The sequence below is a fragment of the Enoplosus armatus genome, chromosome 16 (assembly GCF_043641665.1).
Source record: "Enoplosus armatus isolate fEnoArm2 chromosome 16, fEnoArm2.hap1, whole genome shotgun sequence".
Lineage (NCBI taxonomy): Eukaryota > Metazoa > Chordata > Actinopteri > Centrarchiformes > Enoplosidae > Enoplosus > Enoplosus armatus.
The window spans coordinates 515,442-536,523 of record NC_092195.1 but is presented as its reverse complement, the minus strand read 5'-3'; the positions used below and the strand labels follow the sequence as shown (position 1 = coordinate 536,523).

Below are 21,082 nucleotides of genomic sequence, written 5' to 3'. Positions count from 1 at the left end.
GTGAGCAGATAGTTTATTAAAAATTTTTACTGAGATTGTTGAACTGTTCACCTCGTGTGATTTCTTTATTTCCAACATTTTGTGTAAACTGATGGGAAAAAAATTGCTGTTTTCTGCAGAAGACGCCTTTGCTTCATTAAAATCTGACGGTATTTTTGATGATTTGTAAAAAAGCAGTAGCCTATAGCACTAAGCCTACAGGCAGGTGCGTACCATTTAAATCCTCCATCCACTTCCCCTCTGCTCCCCAAGTGGCCTCCGTGCGACGTATGCTGTTACGTAATGCCAAGGGCTGAGGGCAAGTGAATGAGGGGAAGTGGAACTACTAATGAAACGCAGCCATTCTCTATTTATCAGTTATCCAAGTATTGAATGGGACATTTGGATAATATTTTAAAGCCGACATCTTTGTTTCAAATCACCAAGCTCTCCACGTACACTTGGCACAGGCGAGAGCGAGAGCGCTCCTGAGAAAACAGGCCGCACTTTCATGATGTAGGAAACATGGGGAGGGATATTATTAAAGCTGATTAATGGGGATGGGGGTGGAAGATGATGGTGGTGATGATGATAAAAAAAATCAGACTCCTCAGAGGCCCAGATTTCAATTCAGTGGTACCTCCGGCATTGTCACATGCTCCAACAAACACAAATTGGCCATGTTTGCCGGTGGGTTTTCATCCTTGGCAGCTCGGAAGACTGACAATAGTATTGCAAATAATTGGTGGTGAATGGAGTTAAATATTCAACCGCAGCAACCTCAGGTGGGGCTGTTGTCGTAAAACTTCTAAGTGAGGTCCCTTGATGTACGGGGTGTAAAATGTAATGCTGCATAAGGGGATAAAATGCACTATAAAAATAAGGAGTAAAATGTACTTAAGACCATCAATCCTTTCCATGGATCATGAATGCAAGTTCTTTTTTTTGAGACGACCACAAATAGAACACACATAACACAACTAAGGGTAGGTTTATCCCCTCCAGACGTGTTTAAGACATATGTGACTCCCGCTTTGAATCGTAATAGTCATTTTTCCATTAAATAGTTGCGTTAAAATCCTCATTGTTTGCAACTATCAATTGGCAGAGTAGTGTGAAACCAACACGGGAGTATGTATTGAATACGTCATCCACAAGCTCGCACGCCTGCGCGATATTAACAGAATGGAAAGAAGAATGAGCAGATTTTTTTTTTTTTTTTTCTTTTTTTACTTCTTCTCACCATTTAATCCAAAACACATGGAAATCAACATTTGATGAAATATATATATATATGAAAAAAAAAAGATATCTCCACTTGCTTACAGCAGCAAACAAGTGTGGCAGCAAGAGCATTGCGACCTTGTTTCTCCCCCGACGGGTTACGTGTGAGACTTCTGTCGTTTCCAGAACCTCTTGACCTCACTGTGTCCTTGTGGTGACACCACCATCACCCGGTGAGCCACGTCCTGCCACACCAGACAGCCCAGACCCTGCACCACAACAACTTAATTAAAACAGCAGCAGGCTACTGGAGTAACTGAGAGTGTCAGCGCTTCACTAACAGGGGAATTCGTTAAAGTGCTATGAAGGCCATCTAACTGGAACTTTTGTAACTGCAAGGAGTTGCTGATTATGTCATTAAATGGTGAGTTGGAAAGGTCGAGGAGACAGAGGGTGGTTTGTTTAAAACCTTTCTGATGTTGCCAAGATCCATGACACAGCAATTACTGGTGGGTGCAATGTTATAACCGATAAAATTGATGGCCAGAGCTACAAAAATTAGGCCCAAGTTGTGATGAATCATAGTTTTCCTTTAAGACTTCCTTTAAGAAATTGCTGCAGAGGTCCTTAGAGATCCATTAAAAAAAATCCATAAAATGTGGAATTGTTGCAATAACAATTTGCACAGCAGTGATCAGTGACAGAAAAATATCATTTATAAATCTAAATTGACTACAAAATCCATATAATATTGATTATAACATATTATATTATCATGGTAGACAGGAAACATAATCCAACCTGAGCTCTGTCTCGCAACACCTCAAAGTCAGCCTGGGAGAGGAACTGGTTGTAGAGCACTCCTGAAGGAGACATGGACACCAACAACAACACAAAAGACAGGTGAGAAATGAGGTTGAAAAGGCCAGCACAACATCAATCCTCATCCTCTGTACAGTGTACAACAGCTCAGACAGCGAGAGTTACGGCTCAGCTCTTTTGACGGAGCTCGATCAACGTGTGAGTGAGGCCGACCGGGTTGTCAGTCATAACCTTTCAGGCAGGACAAGTGAAGATGGCCTGAGAAATCAATCCGTTCACAGCAGCTCTACAGAGAGCTCGGGCTCCCCCTCACAGGGATTCACTTCTCCACTAGGTTTCCTTTCAGTTAATGGATTCTAAACATTACGGAAGCTGAGAACGGCCGTGCTTGCAATTGTTTTTTCTCCATTATCGAGATGACAAAGCTCGTTTTCTCGCCATAAACACTTTAATTTAAGTCTACCAGGACAGGTTTGTCCTTTAAGCCACTGGTTTATTCTAAAACACACGAAATGACTGCCATTTATTAGTAAATGAAAACAGTATTTGAGTTAAAAAGAGGAAGTGTTTTCAGCAGAGTGGTGAGTAAATGACCAAAGACACTCTTTAACAGAAGATGACGCATTGCCAGCTCCGCCAATGGTATGAAATGGTATGCACTCCCTGTCTCCTATTTCGCCTCCCCCTCCAAAAACAGTTAAATAATAACGATAATAGTGTTATTAAGCAAAGAAGCACACGTTTCATTTCAGGTCTCGAACAAAGTTCATTTACTGTCGGAATACTCAGAAGATATGCGGCTTGTGAAAGATTTCTCCAGTATTTACTTCGGTGACTACAGGATGAAAGAATGGGTCATAATCTGTGCTCATAGGGTCCCATCAGGACCTGCTGCTGGTCTCCTAAAAGGGGGCGGGGAAGTGGCGAAACCCACTTGACACCGATACCGGAAATTAGCATGACATGACATCTTGTACTGATGGAATTAGAGCTGTGTAAAATTTACATTATACTGAATTTATCAAGAGAAGAGGAAAGCACGGAGGAAGTGTTGAGTTTGCATTAACAGAAAATTAGAACAGGAGCAGATCAGAAAACAAGGAGACGTGTTCCTAAAATATGAATTCAACACACACACACACACACACACACACAAACACAAACACACTGAAAAATAAGCACGCTCACCCTCAGTGAACTGCAGGCGATCCCTCTCTAGCTCCCACAGTCGGATCTGATCTGTTATGGTTGGGGGCAGGACTGGGGTCTGAAGCACAGAGATGTTGGATGAAGACACTGTGCAGTTAAAGGCCAAGCAGTCACTCTTATTAGAATTAAGTGTGAGAAGAACAGATGGGGTCGATGTACCTGTTTGAGCATGACAGGGTGAGCTCTGGTCCTTAAAAAGTGGATAATCTGGAGGATTAAAAAAAATATATATCACATATATATTTTCCTGGTACTACTACTTACGCAGATACAAGACACTGAGATGGAAAAGGGCACATTTTAGCAAAAGGTTTGTCCCCTCTGCCATAGCAGTCCTTCATTCCGTAGGTGTCTAAATTACAATAACGCATGTGTTCTGCAATGTATTTATGCTGTATGTAAAAGCATGAATGTTCTGGAGCCACAATAAAAAGCAATCCTTGGTGATTGACTGGATTTCTCATCCCTATAAATTAAGAATTCGTAAGTATATACCTGGAGAAGGTCTGTAGACCCTCACTGTTCATCCATGGGCATTGATTAATGATCTAGTTAGATTTTAGATAATGGGGACGTGTTATTGGTGTAGGCAGATGACATGGAAAAGGGAGATTTGTACCCACAATGCATTTTGGCCAGGACTCAAAAACAAAACCACTTTGGAATGGTAAACAAGATTTAGTTCCCATAGTTGGTTTTTCAGCATCACGTGACTTTTTTTTCCTAATTGACAGTTGTAGTATATTTATTACAGTTAAGAGGATCGGATCACACTTTTTCCAAGTCTGTCTTAAAACAATACTCACATGCCCATATGTACACTGAAACAGGTTTTGCTTGCTGTAATCACTGTTTCTGTTCATACTGGCCATTAAAAAGGTCCCTTCCTAACATGCTTCCAATGGAAGTGATGATGGGATAAAAGCCACAGTCCTTGTTCCACCCACAAATATATGTATATTATATACATATATATATATATATATATATATATATATATATATATATATATATATATATGTATATATAAGTTTATGTGAAGACATTCTTTCTTAAGCTGCAGAGGAGGGAATTTCTCCTGACTATTGTTTTAAGACAGACTTGAACATTTGTGAACCCACCCTATCCTTTAAATGAACTGGACAACTAGTTCCCCCTCACTGTACTGTTAGCCGTAGCTTTTATTGGAAGCGTATAAACAGCTTGGTGGCATTGCTAAATTAAATAATGCGTCACAGCCATAGTAGGCTGTATATAAAGATGGACGACATGACAGCTTAAGTAAAGCCAAAACGTCTCGATGGCCCCCCTGGTGGCTAGCTGCAGTATAGGCCATAAGCCCCACCCCCTCCATGTCAGCGGATGGGACCTGGGCCAAACTAAAACTAAAAAAAAAAACAAAGTACATGTTAAATACATTTTTCCCAAAGATGGTTTCTGTCATTTTAGGTCGTTCTCATCACGCTGATGTTTGTTTTCTGATAGGTTTGGTTTTAATTAGTTATTTGATGCTATAAAAACGGGGAGGAAACGTCATGATTGACAGCTAAGATTGACTGTAGTGTGCTCGCAAATTGGGTCGGACGGGTGTATGGGCAGGACCTTGCCAATATAGCAACACATCATTCTATTAATGTTTCTCATATTTTAGTCGTTTTAATGTGAAAAGTATAAATAAATATAAAGTGTATTTACAATGGATTTATGGTACAATTCTATTGGTCAGGATTTCTTCCCTTAAATACCCTAAAGTTCCCCTGTAGTAGTACAGTGTGTGCAGTGGTTGAGTACCTGTTGTGCTGTGATGCCGTTGGCGATGGCCTGTTGCACTGACTCCCTTGTAACCTGAGCCACCACTACATTGGGGAAGCGATACAGCATTTCACTGAAGAGAGCCACCAGAGCGATCTGAAGTTCTGAGTCTGGGATAAGCACACAAAACGCAAAACAAGTCAGTACAGGTACTGTAAGCTAATGCCAGGCTGTGCATCCTTTCAAAAGCAGCAACGTGAAGCATTTCATTGATAAAAAGCTGGTAAGCTTTAGCAGTGTTGGTAGGTGTTTACTTTGGGCAGAGCCAGGCTGGCAGTTTCCCCCTGCATCCAGTCTTTATGCTAAGCTAGGCTAACCACGTCCTGACTCCAGCTCTGTACTTAGCACTTAATAACAACTTTTGTTATTGACTATATAGCTGGGTAGTCTTGTGCGGTGGTCACTGGTTTTAATGATTTAACTGTGGTGCTTGTGAAGTTATTTGGAATGTATCCGAACCGACAGGCACCAACCACAGCCAGCTGGTGTTGCAACGGAGACCTGAACGTTGTGTCCAATGCATCTGTTGGTGTGAACATGCAGCACAAAAAAAAAAAAGCTTCCAGTGTTCAGACCTACTTGTATAGGCGTAGATACGATAATTGGTTTCTACCACGATGAAGCCTGCGTCTCCAGTACCAGGAATGGAAGCCAAGTTAGAGGAGGAAGAGCTGGTAGTGACTCCTGCCGCCAGAGTGATGGCCAGTCTGGTGGGGTAGTACCGCCTGGACTTCCTCTGATGATGAAAGACAAAAAGAATTACAGAAAACTAACATAATACATCTATATATACACTCACTATATGCAATGTATCTAAACTAACAGTTTAGAATATGTGTATGAAACTAAACAAAACAGTCTTTTCTTTGTCTCAGCAAATGGCACTCCACCAAAGACCACTTGTCATAGAATGCCTTCTGTGGCTCTGGACGAGCTTTGTGAAGTGTTAGACAAATAACCCCGATGATGTCACAGTGACATCATCAGGGTTATTCCAGCATGGGTATCAGATACAACAAATGTATAACAGGAAGCCAATGTTACAAACTGGGAGGTGTGGAGTTTGAAAGACGGTCTGCATTTAGCCTGCAAGACAATGGATGATCTCATGAAGAGACGCTATGAAATTGCATTATGGGAATTGTAGGATCCAGGAACTTGACTCATACCAGGCAAAATTCAGCACATCTGCTGCTATGATTAAAAAAATATAACAGTATACAGTATATAAAAAATATAACAGTATACAGTATATAAAATATATATACATATATATATGTATATTTATATATAAAATATATATACATATATATATATATACTGCTGCTACTGTGATGTGCAAGCTGTTATTGCTATAATGTATCTGAATAATCTAATGTTCTGCAGGTGAATTTTGCTTACATATAATTTTACAAACCATTTGCTCCCTTTTTATTTAAACTGAGTGTATCTTTTTTTTGGATTAATTTTCTAGTTGCAAAGCAAGTACGGTTTGGTGTATACCATCACTATGTTGGTACTGCACTGATCCAGCTTCCCCCACGAGGATCACTACAGTTTCCTCCCATTTGAAAGAGATGCTTGGAGTGTTTTAAGGGTTAGTGGATCTTCCCTCTCCTTCTCAGTGCCTCACCTTCCTCTGGAAGACCAGTCCAAACTCCCGCAGGTGCTGCAGGAAGGTGAGTAATGACTCGCTCATGCCCTCCACCGAGTAATCCTGAGGCACACAAGGCAATCGCGTGATCAGCAATGACAAAGAAACTAAGCATTTTTTAAATCCAAGACTGACACTGTTGTGTTGCTTTCTGTGTGTGTGCGCGCACGCATGCACACACACACACACACACACACACACACACTCTGAGAATCAATCAATCAAACAGAAGCAAACTGCTGTACACTTACTCTGCCAAGAGTAGAGAAGCTGAGCTGGAACAAGAACGACAAGATCTCCACCAGGTCCATCCCTCTGGACTGCAAGTATGAAATATAAATGAGTCGATATTCTCAATTAAAAGCGGGCATTCAAATAATAGTTATAATTATTATGTGTGCTAATCATGCACACTGTATACAGACATGTATACATGAATATACAGTGGGGCAAAAAAGTATTTAGTCAGCCACCAATTGTGCAAGTTCTCCCACTTAAAAAGATGAGAGAGGCCTGTAATTTTCATCATAGGTACACTTCAACTATGAGAGACAGAATGGGGGGAAAGAATCCAGGAAATCACATTGTAGGACTTTTAATGAATTAATTGGTAAATTCCTCGGTAAAATAAGTATTTGGTCACCTACAAACAAGCAAGATTTCTGGCTCTCACAGACCTGTAACTTCTTCTTTAAGAGGCTCCTCTGTCCTCCACTCGTTACCTGTATTAATGGCACCTGTTTGAACTCTTTATCAGTATAAAAGACACCTGTCCACAACCTCAAACAGTCAGACTCCAAACTCCACTATGGCCAAGACCAAAGAGCTGTCAAAGGACACCAGAAACAAAATTGTAGACCTGCACCAGGCTGGGAAGACTGAATCTGCAATAGGTAAGCAGCTTGGTGTGAAGAAATCAACTATGGGAGCAATTATTAGAAAATGGAAGACATACAAGACCACTGATAATCTCCCTCGATCTGGGGCTCCACGCAAGATCTCACCCCGTGGGGTCAAAATGATCACGAGCACGGTGAGCAAAAATCCCAGAACCACACGGGGGGACCTAGTGAATGACCTGCAGAGAGCTGGGACCAAAGTAACAAAGGCTACCATCAGTAACACACTACGCCGCCAGGGACTCAAATCCTGCAGTGCCAGACGTGTCCCCCTGCTTAAGCCAGTACATGTCCAGGCCCGTCTGAAGTTTGCTAGACAGCATTTGGATGATCCAGAAGAGGATTGGGAGAGTGTCATATGGTCAGATGAAACCAAAATAGAACTTTTTGGTAAAAACTCAACTTGTCGTGTTTGGAGGAGAAAGAATGCTGAGCTGCATCCAAAGAACACCATACCTACTGTGAAGCATGGGGGTGGAAACATCATGCTTTGGGGCTGTTTTTCTGCAAAGGGACCAGGACGATCCGTGTAAAGGAAAGAATGAATGGGGCCATGTATCGTGAGATTTTGAGTGAAAACTTCCTTCCATCAACAAGGGCATTGAAGATGAAACGTGGCTGGGTCTTTCAGCATGACAATGATCCCAAACACACCGCCCGGGCAACGAAGGAGTGGCTTCGTAAGAAGCATTTCAAGGTCCTGGAGTGGCCTAGCCAGTCTCCAGATCTCAACCCCATAGAAAATCTTTGGAGGGAGTTGAAAGTCCGTGTTGCCCAGCGACAGCCCCAAAACATCACTGCTCTAGAGGGGATCTGGGCCAAAATACCAGCAACAGTGTGTGAAAACCTTGTGAAGACTTATAGAAAACGTTTGACCTCTGTCATTGCCAACAAAGGGTATATAACAAAGTATTGAGATGAACTTTTGTTATTGACCAAATACTTATTTTCCACCATAATTTGCAAATAAATTCTTTAAAAATCAGACAATGTGATTTTCTGGATTTTTTTTTCTCATTTTGTCTCTCATAGTTGAGGTATACCTATGATGAAAATTGGAGACCTCATCTTTTAAGTGGGAGAACTTGCACAATTGGTGGCTGACTAAATACTTTTTTGCCCCACTGTATGTATATGTACACACACACACCTATTTTTCACCTACTTGTATGTACATAATAGTTCTATGTTTAGTTTTACCTGTCTCTTCCTGTAAACTGTTCTGTGTGTAAGTACATCAAGACCAACTTAAAAATCAACTTTCATTGACTTTGACGTCAATACAAGTTGTCAGATTTGAAAATGTTGTGTCCTGTTGCTGGGTTCAGATGTACTTCCACATCTAAGTCGGAAACACTTGAGGATTTTGATTCTTTTTAACTGTCCACTATGAATCCAAAAGTGTTATAGGAGTGCAATGCTAAATCGGTGGAATATTCTTTAAGGATATGTGTCAGATTTTCCATTAAGATTCAGCCATTCATACTGTGCCGGAGGGGCTACTTTTCTTTTTCTACAAATTTCTCAAAAGAGCTTTTTTACTTGCCATTAATAATATTTTAAACCCGTAATCTACTCCAAGTGTATCCCTTCTGACAGCAAAGAAAAATAACAGAGCTAAAGTACCATGTAACTCATGGGGACTTTGTGTTGTAGCTAGAGCTGCAACAATTACTTGATTAATCGATTGTTTGATCTAAAGAAAATTAGGTGCCAACTATTTTGATCATCGATAAATCGTTTCAGCATTCAACGTTTGCTGGCTCCAGCTTCTTAAATGTGAGGATTTGCTGCTTTTCTTCGTCGTTTATGACAGTAAATGAAGTCTTTTGGGTTTTGGACTGTCGGTTGGACAAAAGAAGCAATTTGCAGGCGTCACTTTGGGCTCTGGGAAATTGTGACGTGCATTTTTTCACAATTTTTTTGACATTTTATAGACTAAACGATGAACCGATTAATCATGATAATAATCGGCAGATTAATCGAGAATGAAAATAATCGTTAGCTGCAGCCCTAGTTGTAGCATTTGCTGGAATGTCATATCACTACATCAAAAGATCCACACGTCTCCAACATGGCTGACAGTCGCTACCTCATATCTCAAATATCAAAGTCCCATTTGGCTTTTGTATATTTAGTTGACTGTTTATCATTAGCGGTGGAGTGGTTTAAGATTTAAATGTCTTAGTTTTAATTCGAATGTAAACTCCCCCTTTGGGTTGGTCGAAAAAAAAAAAAAGATTATAATCCCCTCAATCGAAGCTGTGGTTGCTAGGCAACTGACATCCAAAATGGTTGGTGAAAAAACACCTCTGTAACACAGTTTCTGAACAGTTAAGCTTCACAACTGTATAATCATATTCATGATAATAACAACAACAATGTGTATTCCACTTTCATTGTATGAATCTCAGTATTTCAGAACTCTTTGGATTGTTTCCTTCTGTTCGTGTCCTCTCTTTGAAGAAAGTGGAGCATGACGGAGTGATTAATGATTATATTCAAACGGGTCTCATCAGAAGAGGAGGATCAAGTGTGATTGGGCCAGCTGGAAATAAAGTTCCTGTATTAGGCCCGTTTCATTTTCTACTTCACTGGGAAATTATGGATTATTCAGAGCTCACAGAACAAGAAGAAGAAGATGAGATGAATTTACCCGCTGCTGAATAAATGTTTCTCCATCAGAATTTGTATCTCCATGCTGCAGTTTCACGGCAGTTCAGGGTCTGTTAGGCCCACTTTGTCCTCCTTTTTTTGTATTCACTCCACTCCCGGCAACAGACATTCTTTTGCACAAATAAGAGGCACTGATCAGGCTTACACAGGCCATTAACCAGAGTCTGGCAGGAAGCAGAAATCCTAGAAATGGATCACTGTGACCCAAGAGTCTGCAAGTCTTAATTCCAGCCAGCTCAGGTGACTGATTAGAGCCCCCTCTGCTTGAGAATGTGTTAATCAGAGTAATGACAGTCTATAGAGACTCTAGAGCCTTAATGGTACATGGTATATAACCACTGGTCCTACTTATTTAAACTTCATGTCAAAGCAGATGATACACGGGTACCTGAGCAGTTTTGAGGTACTGCAGGGTGAAGTACCACAGCTGAGAGGCTGTGTCCAGTAGGAGGAACTGGAAACCAGCCGAGGTGATGTAGGGCGCCTCTCCTGCCTCACTGAGAAACAGAGAAGACGACAGCACAAATTCTGTGGTCAGTTCTGAGACATTAGACAATTTCTATGTCTGGATTTCCCATAATTCAACATAAATTGAAGAGAATGTGCTAGGGCATAGTCTGGTCTTTTTGCCATTACGGATGTAAGTTAAGTGAAGCTGCTAGTGAAGTAAACTGGCAAACGTCAATGTTTCACTGATTTTTTTTTATGTAATTAATTAGCACCATTTGAAAAGGCCTTTCTGAGCTGCCCTTTTATCTGATGTTACAACTGCAAAGAAACGATCATATTCACTTTGCATTTCCTCTGATTTGGATTTGTATAGGTAACCAAGTGTTATAGAGTGCTGCAGGAATGAGTCCTAAAATCAGGACATTTTTTAGAAAGTTTTTAGTGAGTTCATTTTTACACTTCCGGTTCCCTCGTCTGGAAGCCAATGGGTTTTTGGTTGGCCTGAAATAAGGTCTGTGGTTAACACAATTTTAAGAGATTTCAACGTTCTGTTCTACGACATAAAATATGTCAGTAGATACCCCCACTCGTGAATTTTGAAGCTTTTACGTGTCTTTAAAAAAAGGCGGTTGCTAACAAGTGGCTAAATGACACCCCAGAGGTTGTCGCGGACATTAAACGTCTTCGTGCCGAAACACTGAATGTCATCTACTCACTAGTCCGCCTTTACAGCCTCGTATGTCTATATCTATCTGTCTATATATCGATATCTATCTATATTCTCTTAAAAGTGAAGCTTAGTGGTGGTGACGTTGAAGTAATGCGACCGTGCTGTAGTTCCTTTATAGCCTAACATTAGCTTTTTACTTCTGGCGATTCCATTTATGCTTTAAAAATCATTAAAGTGGTGTTGATTAGTGAAGATTATCTTGCTGAACAAAACGTGTAAGAATCATAAACTACTGTTTTGCCACAGAGCTTATTTTCTGCAATAATCCAGAATCCCACGGAACAATCCCATTGGCTTTTTGTCGAGGGAACCAGGGCGATGCTAACTTCCTAACTTGCCTACAAAAATACGTCACATGTTCACGAGTGGGGGGTATCTACTGACGTACTTTATGTCGTAGAACAAAAATGTTAAAATCTCTTCAGCTTGTGTTAACCACAGACCTTATTTCAGGCATCAAACCAAAAACCCATTGACTTCCAGATGAGGAAACTGGAAGTGTGACTCATTCCTGCAGCGCTCTACACTGGATTTCTGAGGGCAACACTAATATCAATACTGTATAATAACAATAAAACTGAACCTTTACAGTGTGAAAATGTAACTTGTCAGTGCTCTCTACTGTTACTGCTGTAATACCTTTTCATGAGACCCGCTTGAACCAGCAGCTGAGCCAGGTCCTGACTGACAGCAGCACAGGGAGAACCCACCATGAAATGCAGGATGACCTCCCAGCGCTCTATAGCGTAGCGGTCAAGACTCTCAATGTCCCGTGCGTGGCGGTCAGGACCCAGAGTGCTGCCCTCATCTGCCCATGCTTTGCCCCTGTGTGTCAACAAATAACAATAAACATAGGAAGAGAAAATAAACGACTGTGCCACAGAAGTCAAGATATATATATAAAATATCATTATTATTATTTGTATATAAAAAGTAAGTATAATATATGTCTGCTTTTAGAATTAAAGAGCTGTACAATTTGTGCAGGAATGTGCAAAATATTGACCAAGAAATGTGCAAGTATGAAGAATAAGGAATATGTGCAATGTACAGAGATAAAGATGTGTGTTAATATTACACATTGAGACAGACTATATGTTAATGTAATGGTGTCTATGTATGGGAGGGGATAAGAGTCAGTGTCGGCCTTGTTGATGAGGCTTGCTGCAGACCAGAAGAAACTGTTCTGTGGAGTGAAAGTGGAAGGAAGTGAAACCACGCATGTAGTAGGTGTGTGTTGTGGTTTTGCACAAAGCTTTACACCATTTAGCCTTGTACAAACACTGAAAAGTTATTTTTCACTGTGGATGAATGAACGTTTCATAAAAAAGAAAAGAGTGCTGGAGCCCTGTGATGCACAGGGAGCAGACCTACCCGCCGAGCAGAGCTATCCTCAGGTTGTCTTTGAAGACTGCATTTAAAATGTATCCCTGCAGACCACCCTGCAGCTGCTGACTGTGCCAAAGGCGGAGTCCTACCAACACTGAGACACATTCATCATGATCCCTGCAGGTAGACACAGAGACAAAGACGCTGGTCATCACTCTGACATACGTAGTCGACTGTTTTTCTCCCGCTGAATAGGTGGTAAAAGAGCTGCTAAGCCCTGAAGGGGTTAGTTACTGTTCCAGCCAGTTATTTTCACTTTAATGATGTTTAAGAGGGGTTAAAAAATGATGCAGCATTAAGCAAATCCTGCAACCACAACTTGCAGCTAATGTTATCTAGTTAATGGTGTGTTCGCTAAAGGTTGGGTGATGTATAGTGAAGTCTGGTCGATTTTATTTATATAGCCCAATATGGCAAAAAAAAAAAAAAAATGGAGATGGTAGAAATTTGTCAGCGCACACATTAGCCAATAAAGTAAATGGTATAGATTTTGGTTTTATAACAAGGTACTGTATCCATCCCTTCAATATCTATGGTTGTTTTATGCTCTTCATACAGTCAGTTTCAGTTGCTCTAAGTAAATCAAGAGGTGCTTCTTAACACAATATAATTCAACCACACCACAAACAACGAACTCAAAAAGTTGAATCAGCACCTCCCATAACCTTCCTGATTACAGGCTTGTTGTATTAGACTGTTGAGGACGGCTGTCATAGCAACAAGTCCTTCAGCTCAAACCTGCAAAAGCCCGTCTAATTCACAGTTAGCTGGATCTCGAGCAAGACTTTTTCAGGGTGAACCCAAAACATGAAGCCATTCCCAGGTACAAACGACTCCTTTTCTTAGATGTAGAATGAAAACTGTTGTAATAATTAGGATTTTAAAGAAAGAAATTTCAGGTTATTGTAATTATCACAATTACCAATCCTGAATGAATCAGGGATACTATAAGCAAAAGAAAACATGGCATTTAACTATTTAAGTTGTAAATTATAGGAAAAGTCTTTCAAATCAGATCGACTATTTTTCTGAAAACTAGCTACTCAAGTAAATCTCCGTTGAGAGATTTTGTTAAGGTTCTAACGTTCTATCTAACGTTAAACAGATTTAATAGTAGCACTAAGCTTATAATCAAAACAACAACACACTGTAACACACTTACATCGAGTAGAACCTCCCCAGTCATACAGTCTAAAGGCATTTACTCACGTTGAATAACTGTGTAACAACAATGCGAGTGTGGAAAGAGAGGAAACACTGTGCAGCACAATGTAGGACTGACAACACAACAATGCAGGATACATGATGATTTTACATAATAACATCATGTTAAAATTAATTAAAATGACAGTAGAGTCTGGATTAGTTAAACCACAATTTGAAGAACAGGGCCCAGGACTTTATGATAATATTGAGATTGCCATATTGCAAGGATTTGTGCATTAATGTGAGTGAATGACCAAACCATTCAGGAGCCTACCTGTCTGGTTGGCAACAACATTGTATGCATTGTATAAGGTAAGTGACTCACTTCTGACTGTCTTTTTTCACCCACAACGCCACTGCTGCCTGGGGGAGAGCCTGATCCAGGAACAGCATACGCATCACATAATTCTTGGCCAGAGAGGGGAGTTCCCTGTAGAGCACCAAGCACAATATACAAATACACACAACAATCCTCAGGAGCCACGTGCCAACGTCATACATCAGTGCAGTGAGTGTTATGTAGCCATCATACCTGTAGACGGCCAGGCATGTTGCTGGATGGTTGTACAGTCTGTCCAGAATCTCAGGACTCAGCTCTCTCAGGTATTCGTGCAAATTCTTACACTGCAGCTGGACACGCAGCTTCATTGTCTACCAAAATAAAGAGGAAAGTCGATTAAGTGCACATGTCACTGTACGTTGCACCAAACCCCCTTTAAAATGTATCAATTTGTTGTTGCTTTGGTCCCCTCTAAACGGACATAGAGATCTAATAACAACTGATAGAAGAGCATCCATTCTTTGGATCCACTATTTAATTCGGCATACGCATATTCAACGTATAACTTCTATTTAAGTGTGGCAACAACTTATTCCGAAACTGTGTTACATTCATGACACCACTCACGACAAAGCAACTACAGCGGACAGAGGTTTTGAAATTAGCTTATTAGCATGTGTATATGAAAGGCGTTATTCACCGTGAAAGATGGATATAAAATGTCGACGAATTCCTGATTGTAGTATTATTTTATAGTGCAAAATAGCCGCATTGTTGTCATTCGACAGTTCTCTTTCGCTGCGCGGCCATATTTTCGGTCACGTGACGGTCCTTGTCTGCTTCTTCTTCTTCTTCTTCTTCTTCTTCTTCTTCTTCTTCTTCTTCTTCTTCTTCTTCTTCTTCGGCTATTTTCAATGGCGCTCGTTGAACAACTTGAAGGGCAGTACCGCCACCTGCTGACCGGAGATCGGAGAGCGCGGACTGCTGGGATTCAGGACCTCTGAAGCTGAGAGGTTCCTGTTAGACCATTCATCACTCATCATTTCAGACATCATCAAGAAAATATCTCGGAAGTAAACACATGCAGAAATATTCAATATTCTAATGTAAATTTAGAAATGAGAACTATGTACAAATATAAGATATAAAAAAAATCTAATCAATGGCCTAATAGTCTAATGATGAGTAGTAGTAGTAATAGTCTAATTATAGTCTAATGATTAGACTATTAGGCCATTGATTAGATTTTTAGACTCTAATCAATAGCCCTGCAATAAATCCTAAAGGAGTTAATGTTCAGTTTTGGTTGAAACTGTTTTAGAGAGGTTTCTTCAACTGTGTGGTCATTTTGGAGGATGTAGTTTGTGCTGCTGCAAAACTGTATTGTGTTAGGCCAAACAGGATTTATTTATTTGACTTCCATAAACTGCAGGTTGAGCCTTCTCATTGCGTCAATAGACAGTCACCTTTGCTGATTCGTCGCTGGGATGAACAATTTTGCTCAGGTCAGTGTTGTTGTTGTTGTAGATAAACAGTCACACTCGGTCCAAAATGTCAGAGATGTCGCAACATACTACATCTCATAAATAAATATGTGAAAAATGTCACATATTTAACCCTGCCACAAGTAATGCTCTAAATTAAAGGAAAATTAGTCCATGCATTTGTCACGTCTTGGCTGGATTATTGCAATTCCTTATTACCAGGCCGTCCCAATAAGTCCCTGAAGACTCTCCAGTTGATCCAGAATGCTACGGCACGTGTACTGACTGGAACCAGCAAGAGATCATATTTCTCCTGTATTTGCTTCTCTGCACTGGCTCCCTGTAAAATCCTTCTCCTCACTTACAAAGCTCTTACTGGTCAAGCACCATCATATCTTAAAGAGCTCATAGTACCCCGTTACCCCACTAGAGCGCTGCGCTCCCAGAATGCAGGGTTGCTTGTGGTTCCTAGAGTCTCCAAAAGCAGAACAGGAGCCAGAGCCTTCAGCTATCAAGCTCCTCTCCTGTGGAATCGGCTCCCAGTTTGGGTCCGGGGGTGGGGCAGACACACTCTCTACTTTTAAGAGTAGGCTTAAAACTTTGCTTTTTGATAAAGCTTATAGTTAGGCCTGCCTGGACCAGCCCCCTAGTCATGCTGCTATAGGCCTAGACTGCTGGGGGACTTCCCATGATGCACTGAGCTTTCCCCAGATAGTTATTTTTTTGGTTGCTGGAGACCAAAGCAGAGGTGAAAGAGCAGGACTTCCATTCATCAGGTAGACACAAACTCAACTCTAAATAATGTTGCTCTGTTTCTGTTGGATTTCTAAATAGGAAACTGTTTGCTAACACATTCACCATAAAACACTTTTTGACATATTACCAACTTAACAAGCGTTTACAGCTTCTTTGATGTCCCAAGGTATAAAAAAAAAAAAAGATCAATGCAGCTTTAATAACATTTTATTATAAACAACTTCAGCTGTATAAATGTCACACCTTAAGTAAACAAATTTTGTTCAGTTTTGACCTTGGAAACCGTAGTTTCAATTCTTAACTTAAGGTCCTCTTGCAAGCTTTTTCTATAGCGTTTAGCTGTCCCACGCCTCATTCAGAGATAGAAGATCATCAGTGACAAGTGAGCTACACAATTTCCATGAAAACTGAGTGACCTCCATCCACTGATGAAGACGAGATGCAACTGAAAGCTCTGGGGAAAAGCTAGTAAGTGGACCCTGAGATTGTTTTGTCAAACTTTATTCAAAGTGTGAATGCTAATACTTCAGGAACTGAGATGCTCTGCAGTGAAGGGCCCAGTGAGTGTTTGCGCCTACAAACTGGCCAACACAGGCAGACATAGGAGCAAATGCGTGGAGAAGAATGGAGAAGGTGAGTTGGATTTTCCTCTCAGGAGTCCTCCTTCTCTTGATACCTGAAACACCGAAATCAAAATGATCACACGATAGCACAAAGTGTTTGAATCAAGTTCCCCAACACGTGGTGTGTTCATATTGATTACCTGCAGTGTACACAGGTGAAGAAGACAGTCTGTCCTTCATCTGCAGATCTCATCTGCCTGGTGTGGTAAACCATCCCCTCTTTATTGCAGCGAGAGCAGCGTCTGTCGATCTAGTAGAGAGCAGGTAACCTCGTTAAAGGAGTGTACAGTGGTTACCGTCGCACACAGCAGTCAGTGAGCAGCCAGACAGACTGTCCTTACCACGGGTCCCTTCAGTTCAGAGTCCTCCTCGTCCTCTAGAGCCACTGACGCCTGCTCCACAGGGTTGAAGACAACTGTAGAGCGGATCTCCTGGCCTGAGAACTCTGGACGATAAAATACATGTATGTCAGGGGTAAACAATGGAAATCTGTGCCATTCTCAAAAAATAATTTATGATATTAAAGCTGCTGTAGGCAATATTATTGAATTATAATTTTGGTTGAAATAGCAAATTCTGACCACCAACAATATTTAATTAAAGGGCTCCTTTAATTAAAGGAGCCGCCCCCTTTTCTATTTAGTCTTTTAAAAAACTGGACCAGGTCTGAGTCAAACAACCAATCAGGGTCATTAGCTTGCACGTAATTGGCCAATCATATCGAACGCTGTACAAACAAGGGCTTCTACGGAAGATTCCACCTTCTGGATTGGAGTGTAAAACAGAACAGTTGGAAGAGAGGAATCAAAACACAGAACCCCTGATTACCCTGATTGATTTCCCCAATGAAAACCGTTCACAGCGAGGTGTGTGGATTATTTAGTTTAACAGGACAAATCAAACCAAAACGATCCGACTGGATAGATACCACTAGAGGAAAGTAAGAAAATATGATTAAAAAGAAATGTAATTGAAATTCTACAGAATTTCAAAGGTGCGGAAGAACATGTTCCCTTTTAGGTACATTCCAAAATTGGTCAGACTGGATCGGAGTGTACTGTGAGGTTTCTGCGCTAATGTACACCCTTGTGCACAGTATACATGATTAGAAACGGAAAAGTCTCTGTGTTCCTCCCAGTCACACTAATGGACTGTGAGTGGGAGTTTGGAGAGGGCCATGACAGAGAGTTGGTACCTGCTACAGGGATGCAGAAGGAGCAGTGGGGGCAGCGGACTGAGTCCTGTATTCCTGGAAGAGGAAGAATGTTCCCACATTCAGGGCAGAAGTTGGGATCGCCACCAAAACACGACATCTCTGTTTGAAGTAAAAGAGCATTGGCATTGTACTAAGTGAAGATGGACTAGTAGAAGATTACACAGTCACTTTTAATTAGACACAACATACACTTAGAGACTTATTGTAATAAATTAAATTGTTGTCTAGTGTTGGTCCTTGTTTTAAACGAGTTGCCAATTGATTTGAGAAAGGCATCAGGTTTACAGTATTGTGTTGGGACGACACTTTTGTTTACATTCACGGACAGTGCTTTTCAAAGTCAGACTTTTGGAATTACCTTTCAAAATGTGAATATTTACATTGCGTGACCATGACATTTTAAAGTACAAAGTTGGCACACACTTTAAGGAGGCACGACACTTTAGCACGTGAGAATAAATGGACCATATCTGCGACAGTTAGGTTAGCGAACGTCAACATTAGCTTTCCGTCAGACATTAGTTTTCAGACCAGAACGTAGTTACTTACCTGTTTAATGCGTAAATAATGTCACTACCCACAAATAACACGCGTTTTTCAGCGAAAACGTTCCCGTCTCGAATGTGACTTAAGTTTGGCATCTGCACGGCTTACCCACTGCGGGGTCTTTCAGCTCCTCACCGTCGCACACTGAGACGTCGTCTGTGTACGCTGTTATTAGCGCTTTGCTTCACCAGACGTTGTGGTTCATGTTTTTCTTTTTGTCTCGTAGTTAAAGTATGTCCATTGCTAAAAGGCATTTTAAAGCAACAGTATTATCAGCACACGCAGCAATATATTTGTTAAATTTTTAATGTTCTTTTCAACCGTGAACTTTTTTCGCAGGCGAGTTGATGAGTTGCTTGTGTAGCCGTCGAGCTAACTGCAGCTAGCTATTCAAATAGTAGGGTTAACGTTAACTACGTCCATTAACGTCCCTTTATTGACATAAGCTAACTAAATACCACACACTCCGCCTGGTCTCTCTGACAGATAGCGGTCGGGTATGTGTTAGGCAGCACAATTTGCAGGTGAAATAAATCTGCTTCTGACACAACCACCTCCATAAATCCATAAATGGATTGTGCACATATATCACTCCCACTCTTGTGCACTGATCTAACAATCATCTAGACACTACTACTAATGGCCACGCTGCACTTAAGTGCCAGGGGATGAAAAAACATCCGGGTAAAAATAATACGAATCTCTACAGATGGAGATTGTTTACCTCTATACATATATGTCTCTGTATCTTGGGTTTGCCTCTAGATAATCTGAAACCATCGGTATCAGCACCTCCTAACCTTTTTGACACGCGTGACCCTATGAAACAACACAAAGTCAACTCATGACCCCCTCATTAAAGGTTGCATATTTGTATGAGTTGAGAGCACTTCAAGCGAGTGAGTGTAATTTTTACCCTCCGATTGTTTAATTTGAACAATTTTTAGAAGTTTACTTCTCCAGTATTTTGCAAGGGGGGAAAAAAAGCACTGATGCATGTCCTAAAACTAAATATCGCTTTCTTATTCTTTTCTAATTTGTTGATCATCTTGCGACACCTCCTAACTGAGAACATTTGTTGTTTCTTGGTAAAAATCTGCATCCTGTAGGCAAAATGTTGTATTGCCATTCACTGGGGAATAAATTAAGTGCCAACTGTTTGGCTCTTCATTCACGGTATCCACAGTTTAAAATATATGGGCACACTTCATGCAGTATTTGGAAATGAAGTTACCAAATCAATTCTGTACTTTCTGATAAAGAAACACAGCGTTTGTATGGCAGTGAATTGAATCTGCAGCGAGGAATGATTTTCGTTATGAATTAATCTGTTGATTATTTTTGTGATGAATCAATTTGTCGTTTAGTCTGAAAAATTGTTTTGAAATAGTGAAAATACAGATAACTAAATTGTGAGAGCCCAATGTGATTTTCTTCAGATTGATTTTTTTTTGTTGATAATTCTTTTTTTATACCATTAATATATTTGTTTTGTTGTATATGTTTTCCCAACATCACAGGGATTTGTACAAAAACAAAATAGAAGAAATAAAAGTAAATAACACTAACATTCATAACAAAAGTTGTAATATATAAGTATAATTTAAGGTACAAAAGTAGAGTACAAAATGATAATTAAATAAATTGATAAAAAGAATTAGAATAAGATACTAACCCCCGCATGTTATAAAACCCCTCAAACCCCCAACCCTCCCTACCCCACACACACTCACGCACACACATCATGGGGGGGGGGGGTTGTCCAAACAACAATCCAGAAAAAGAATTATATACACTTTTTTTTCTTTACCTCTCAATTTTTCAATGTATGTGTGATGGAGGGGGTGCTAAGGAGCAGGAAATCATATACATCTTGATTATTGTATCCTTAGGGAAAAACAAAAGAAAAATCAGTGAATCTATTCACGTCAAAATTACACTGTGAAGTTACCTCTTCTCTGGAAGGAGGTAGAGAGGCGGCCTGTAGTGTCCAAAGAAAACTGTGACTCGCTTTAAAAAGTAGTCCTTCATATAGCAGTCCGGTCATAAATACTACCTTAAAACGCCCTTTATACCTCTGAGGGGTTTCACACAACACTGTGCAACAATGTGCTTTTCAGCTGCGTC

The 21,082-nt window shown here is 40.5% G+C and overlaps 2 protein-coding genes across 3 annotated transcripts; both read right to left on the bottom strand.

Annotated features, from left to right (window-relative positions):
• Positions 1–1,208: 1,208 nt before the first annotated feature.
• Positions 1,209–15,139, bottom strand: gtf2h4 (general transcription factor IIH, polypeptide 4). 2 transcript variants are annotated; one of them, XM_070921876.1, is made up of 15 exons: positions 15,031–15,139; positions 14,583–14,701; positions 14,376–14,480; positions 12,830–12,961; positions 12,095–12,280; positions 11,840–11,842; positions 10,664–10,772; positions 6,952–7,020; positions 6,680–6,763; positions 5,626–5,782; positions 5,026–5,156; positions 3,394–3,441; positions 3,214–3,292; positions 2,005–2,066; positions 1,209–1,472 (listed from the first exon to the last, which is right to left on the bottom strand). In XM_070921876.1, the coding sequence occupies exons 2-15, from the start codon at positions 14,696–14,698 to the stop codon at positions 1,362–1,364; spliced, it is 1,392 nt and encodes a 463-aa protein (XP_070777977.1). In that variant the 5' UTR covers positions 14,699–14,701; positions 15,031–15,139; the 3' UTR covers positions 1,209–1,361. The 2 variants fall into 2 exon arrangements, with proteins under 2 accessions (XP_070777977.1, XP_070777976.1); XM_070921875.1 differs by lacking the exon at positions 11,840–11,842.
• A 1,916-nt stretch (positions 15,140–17,055) lies between these two features.
• Positions 17,056–19,068, bottom strand: polr1h (RNA polymerase I subunit H). The gene is made up of 5 exons (XM_070922061.1): positions 18,959–19,068; positions 18,389–18,508; positions 17,535–17,638; positions 17,334–17,443; positions 17,056–17,246 (listed from the first exon to the last, which is right to left on the bottom strand). Exons 2-5 carry the CDS (start codon positions 18,504–18,506, stop codon positions 17,222–17,224), a joined length of 357 nt encoding a protein of 118 aa, XP_070778162.1. The 5' UTR covers positions 18,507–18,508; positions 18,959–19,068; the 3' UTR covers positions 17,056–17,221.
• Positions 19,069–21,082: the final 2,014 nt, after the last annotated feature.

Bases quoted from the DNA above. Each gene is read 5' to 3' on its own strand.
- gtf2h4 (XM_070921876.1), bottom strand. From the start codon at position 14,698: ATGAAGCTGCGTGTCCAGCTGCAGTGTAAGAATTTGCACGAATACCTG. The intron at 5,783-6,679 runs GTGAGGCACTGA...TTTCATCATCAG, and splicing joins GACTGGTCTTCCAGAGGAAG to AGGAAGTCCAGGCGGTACTA. The intron at 3,442-5,025 runs GTACTCAACCAC...TTAATCCTCCAG, and splicing joins ACGGCATCACAGCACAACAG to ATTATCCACTTTTTAAGGAC.
- polr1h (XM_070922061.1), bottom strand. From the start codon at position 18,506: ATGTCGTGTTTTGGTGGCGATCCCAACTTCTGCCCTGAATGTGGGAAC. The intron at 17,444-17,534 runs GTAAGGACAGTC...GCTCTCTACTAG, and splicing joins CTGAACTGAAGGGACCCGTG to ATCGACAGACGCTGCTCTCG. The intron at 17,247-17,333 runs GTAATCAATATG...TCGGTGTTTCAG, and splicing joins TTCACCTGTGTACACTGCAG to GTATCAAGAGAAGGAGGACT.